Genomic DNA, 6,000 nt, shown 5'->3' on the forward strand with positions numbered 1-6,000 from the left:
CATAGAATTGAAGCAGAAGCTAAGAAAACGCATCCAAACCACAGGCACACGAGGCAGAGAGAGAATTAACTTGGAATGAAGCAGACTTTTGAAATCTCAAATTCTGCCTCCAGTGACACTTCTTCTAACAAGGCCACACCTACTAATCCTTCTGGAAAACATTTTCACCAACTAGGGACCTAGCATTCAAATATGTAAGAGCCTGAGGTGGCCATTCTCAACCCACCCACCACACTTAACAAAGCAAAATTCTTAAAGTTTCAGATTCTTTTCCAACTCTCCCAGAAGAGTCACCACCTACTTCTAACCCAGTCTTCCTATCCCAACATCCTCATCCTCATCACCAGAGGTAGGGATCACAGCAAGGTGGAGATTCTGGAGAGGCAGGAGTACAGAGTGATTTTCCAAAGGACCTCTGTATTCAGTGCACTTGGAAGCAGAGCTGCTGGGGGAGCCTTTGTGCACCAATCTTGTGTAGAACTAGCTTTCTCTTTTTCCTTAGAGTCTCAGTCCAGGGGGACCTCTTCAACAAGGGGTATTTCCATCCCCTACCTCCATACTTTAACACCAGTCTTTCAGAACTTAGCTCTTTTATCTTGGTAAAATTACGGATGAATAAATTTTAATATTATATCAGCTACAAAACCGCGGACATGCTTCATTACTATTTTACTAATCCATTAAAGAGAAAGGCTGGGGAGGTATTCAGTGGGTGAACTGCTTGCGTGTAATCATGAGGTTCCTGAGTTCAGTTTCCCATCCCATGTAAATAGCTGGGGATGAGCAGAACACTTCTGCAGTCCTGGAGCTGGGAAAGCAGAGACATGAGGATCCTGGAGACTTTCTGGCTAGCTAGTCAAAAGAAATTAGTGAGTTCAAGGTTCAGAGATTGAAACCGCGAAACCCAGTCTTGAAAACTATGGGGGAGAGTCATTGAGGAAGAGAGCTGATATTGAACTCTCTTTTGTTTAAACACACACACACACACACACACACACACACACACACACACACGTGCAAACACATAATCATGTCCTAGCCAACAATTGGTCACATTATAGTCTGTGTGAGTAATATTTTTAAAATTACAGGGCTCCATATTTACACAGTTCCCTGTGGGCTATCTGCTTTCTCTCTTTAAAACGAGAAGTAAGTTCATACTACAAAATTTTCTGAGCTTAATTTTAATGAGTACTTAGTTAACACATTAGCTTCCTTGCTGTGGCTGACTTACAATTTAAATTAGAATGGGAACATGCCCTCCTCACTGGCCATGTGTCCAATGCTGTCCTGAGGGGTTCTGCTCTCTCTCTCTCTCTCAGCAGCTTTGTTTTGATAGATGCTTGTTACATTTGAATTATAAAGCCCTGTTCTTCTTCATGTCCCTCCTATCTGAGTATACCGTACAATCCTTTCCTGCTCAGGGCTGCCTCAGACACTTCACCATATTTAAGAAGTGGGGGAACATAGCAGGAGTCCAGCAACTTCAACTGGTTCAACAACATGGAACCCCGATGAAGCTCGGGCTCGGCCTTATATGGAGGTTACTTGATCTGGGAAATCAGATAGACTTCATACCTCCTAGCTATGTTATTGTTGCTTTAGGTAGATAACATAATGCTTTTGTTTCCTCATTAGGAAAGAGAACAGCAATAGTGTTGGCCTCATGGAGTTGCCAAGCAGATGAAAACAGAGCCTGGCACACGTGGAGTGCTCAAGAAATGTTAGCTATTGTTAAGTCTCTTTCCCCAGGGTATGTTTAACCCCTGTGGCCTCTCAAGGGATGATCTCCCAGCATTGGTGCTTTGATACAGATAGATAGGTAGATGATAGATAGATAGATAAATAGATAGATAGATATATGGATAGATAGATAACTAGATAACTAGATAGATAGATAATAGATAAATATGGATAGATAGTGATATAGAAATTCCTTTTCTAAAATATTCTAATTAAGAAATAATAACTCCAATAAGATAGAGGAAAAAAATTCTGCACTTTAAATGGGACATTTCTTGTCAACTTTATTGAGGCTGAGTACCTGTATGCCTTGTATTCTCAGTGTGCAGTTGCACAGGGTCACCCCATGAAGTAGAGAGGTGACATTTTCCTTACTTGCACTTTGCAGAAGACACCGAGGCTATGCTAGGTTATGAGAATGTAAAATGGCTGGGGAGGTAGCTCTAATAAGCCTCTTCACTGGGAATCTTTGCTTTATGCCAAATGACAATAGGGAGGGTTATGATGTTTGAGCTGATGGTATGTGACCTCTACTACTGATGGTATGTGATCTCTACCACATCAGTGAGGACCACAGAGGACAAGAAACACTGGTTTTAAATAAGAGACACTGAGTTTGGGGCCTGAGAGTGAATCTCGGTGGTAGAATGTTTGTCTAGAATGTGTGAATCACTAGGCAACAAACATCTCTAGCTAGGTGAGGGTGTAAAGGTGGGAAGCTGTGGGACAGACAGGACACTGTTTGAAGTCATACCTTCCTTCATAGGCATTGCTGACTAGCAGACAATCATTAAAATGTTGGTTTAGGGATATTCAGGTCTCCTCCAGATGTCCTGACAGCAAAGCATGATGCAGTGTTCTTTAGAATGTCTCTAGAGAGATTTTTACAGAACTCATTTTCTGGTCACTCTTTGAGAAGTATGTGACCCTTTCACTCACACACACACACACACACACATATGCACACATACACACATATACCCATATATACATATACACACTCACACACATACACATATATGCATACACATACATACTATACACATACATACATGCATACACACATATACATACATACATACACACATATACACACACATATATACACACATACACATATACACTCACATATACACACATATATATACATGCATATGCACACATATATACATACATATACACACATACATATATATACACACTCATCCAGATACACACATGCACACATGCATATATACACATACACATATACACTCACACACATACAAATACATACTACACACACATACACTCCTTTTTCTAAAATCATTTTCAACTTTAGGGAGTCATCTTTTCTTTGTGTGTAAGAATTGTTTTTGTTTTTTTTTAAATGTCCTTGGCAAGTTATTATTCATTAAATTGAAATCAAAGACAGGAAGAAAGGATGTAGCAAGGGGACTGCTGAAGTTAAAAAATGATTTTTTGTCACTTCTTCCATCTATATTTTCAGTTTTGATTACAAACTAAACAGGTACCCAGAAGTTTATCGTCCAAACTACACTCACAAGATCCTGCCTATCCCCTGTCACCCAAACCAACACATACTTGATCAAGAATTTTTCTCCTGTTTACTTATGTTAATCATCAAGCCAAACCAAATAGCCTTCTAGGTTCTGAATTCAAGGGCAGTGAATATGAAGACATCACAAATCCTCTAGACAAATCAAAAAAAAAAAAAAAAAGCCCTTTTGTGTTCCAGGCTAGGAGGCAGACCATCACATTGGGGGTTTCATCTGCTGTCACATGCCAAGCAAGTTGGCTTCCCAGAGTCACACAGCAGCACCACAGTTGGGTGAGCAGGGAACAGATTACATCTTAGTTTAAGGGCTTAAATCAATCACCACGTTATAAAGTCTAAGTTGGAATACTGTCTCAGTAGCTGAGTTAATTTACTCCCTCACCCTGCCTGAATGCCATTGAGGGATCCAAGCTCTGGAGAGCCCCCTATCTAAATAAAAGACCTCTGAACAACTCAATCTGTGGTTAGGAAGAAGCTGAGAAAAATCGATGAAATTATCACGCAGTGTGAGTGCCAGCGAAAGTGTGTACAAAGAGCTACAAAGACAGAAAACAAGAGCTGGGGAAAAAGAAACTGCTGGGAGTCACCCACCCCCACCTCCATACTGCCACATCCAAACTGGTAGGTACTTCCTAGTCTATACCCATTGGATGATTATAGAGTTGAAGACATCAGATTTTCCGAGAGAGTTTTCGAAAGTTCTTCACATTCATGGGCAGGGAAATCTGTTTACAAATGCAGACTGGATTTCACACTTCTCCGGGAGACACAAGCAGAAAAAAAAAAAAAAAAGAAAGAAAGAAAGAAAAGGAAAGGAAAGAAAGAAAAAAGAAAACACTTCATCAGCTCTCCACCCAGGGGAATCTGGAATCCGGACTGACCGGCTAAACACCCTGCAGGGGAAGTGAACTTGTGCCTAAATCTGCAACATCTTTCCCAGCCTTTGGCACTACTCAAAACTGCACAGCGTCACGGACTCTCGCCAGTGCTGGAGGGAAGGGAAGTAGGAAAGGATGGCTGAGTTTTAGCCTTCAAATACCGCCACCTCTCTCTGGCTTTTTTTTTTTTTTTTTCTCCTACCTTTCAGGTCTTCACAGCTGGATTGCCCAGGCTGTGAAAATTTGCCAAGGTAGGAAAGTACCAGAACTGCCCTGAATGAGTGACCCTGCCTTGCAATGTGGGCAGATGTAAATCCCGTCCACTCTCCATTTCCCGGTCCATTTCCCAGACTCCAAATTGCACTTGGATTGTCCGCAGATAAAAAAATATGAAACCACGTGTACCGATAAGTATGAAACTTCACCACCGATAAGTATGACACCACCAGTGCACTAAAACCAAGCCAGTCCAGTCTTTTAGTTCAGCGGCCTGGGTCAGGGCCAGCGTGAAGATGAGTTGTCCCCAGGTAGTAAAAGTTGTCAAAAAAAAAAAAAAAAAAAAAAAAAAAGTCCATGCCTGCTACTGCCTTTGCAAAGCACAGACACTAAGGGATCTCTGGGCTTTGGGGCAAGTGGCTGCAGAGTGTGAGTGTGCTGATGGGCAGGAGAGTGAGTGGTACTGCGGGGTAAGGCCCCCGCAGGTTTAACCCCTTACCTTCCAACAGCACTTCCTTGCCTGCGCGCTTCAGCGCCTGCACTGCCTCGTCGTGGGTGGCGTCCCGCAGGTCTGCTCCGTTCACCGACAGGATGGCATCGCCCACGTACAGGGCTTGGGTCTGATCGGCTGCCAGCCCCTTGAAGATCTTGCTGATGAGTATAGGCATCTTGTTTTCCTTACCCCCTTTGATGCTAATGCCCAGCCCGCCCAGCTCCTGCTTCAGCACCTTCACACCCCTCTTTTGGTTTGAGATGGACTCAGGCACCTGCTCCGGGAGGTCGGTGAAGGCGGTGCGAACCCCGGCGGGAGAGTCCGGGGCTTGAGCGACACCGGTGCCCGGGTGCCCGGTCCCGGAGCCCCTGCAGAACGAACCATTGGTGGCAGTCCCTAAGCCGTTGTACGCCGCAGCGCTCTCCTCGCAGCTCAACACCAGGGCGTCCTCGCTCAAGTTCACCAGAACTTTATGCCAGCGATCCCGCACCAAAACTTCCAGCAGTCCGCTCCGCTGCGCCCGGGCGCCTCCACCGCCAGCCGGCGCAGCCACAGCCGCTGCCGCTACCGCCATCTTTCCAGCATTCTTAAAATGCCATGTGATTGCAAACGGGGGGAAAAGTGGAGAAGGGCTGACGGTGGGAGGACTCGGGTAGCTGGGGCGCGGAAGAAGCAGATGCCCCGCAGCGCGCGCTCAGACCCCGGACTCCACTCCCCGTGTTCGCGGCTGCACTGGGCGCCAGTTGGCAGCGGCGGAGCTGGTCAACCCCCCCCTCCTCCCCGCCTGATCCTGGGCGGGGTGGAGCAACCTAAAAGAAGAAGGAGAGCCCTCGACTGGGGAGGAGGGAAAAAAGCCAGCTGCTAGTTGCTAAATCCCAAACCGAGAGGAGCCGCGGAGCCGCCAAGTGCTGTAGAGAATTGGTAGGAGGAGGCAAGGGCGGGGACCCGGAGCCCCAGCCGCTCACCTGTTCGCCACAGCAGCGTCGCACTCCCACGTCGCGCTGGCTCAGACCCGAGTGCCTCAGTTCTCGGTTTCACCTTGCCGCAGCTCCCCTAAACCTACAGGGTCACGAGCCACTACACCCACCCCGCCGCCACCCCCTTTTCTTTCC

The 6,000-nt window shown here is 45.8% G+C and overlaps 1 protein-coding gene across 1 annotated transcript in view; it reads right to left on the bottom strand.

The window, feature by feature from the left end:
* The window catches only part of Sntb1 (syntrophin beta 1), a 241,638-nt gene extending 235,870 nt beyond the window's left edge, over positions 1-5,768 (bottom strand). The window contains exon 1 of the mRNA XM_034517259.2: positions 4,895-5,768. Within this exon, the coding sequence (XP_034373150.1) occupies positions 4,895-5,462 (568 nt within the window). The 5' untranslated portion in view covers positions 5,463-5,768. The remainder of the gene's footprint in view (positions 1-4,894) is intronic.
* Positions 5,769-6,000: the final 232 nt, after the last annotated feature.

Source organism: Arvicanthis niloticus, chromosome 13 (assembly GCF_011762505.2).
Source record: "Arvicanthis niloticus isolate mArvNil1 chromosome 13, mArvNil1.pat.X, whole genome shotgun sequence".
NCBI lineage: Eukaryota > Metazoa > Chordata > Mammalia > Rodentia > Muridae > Arvicanthis > Arvicanthis niloticus.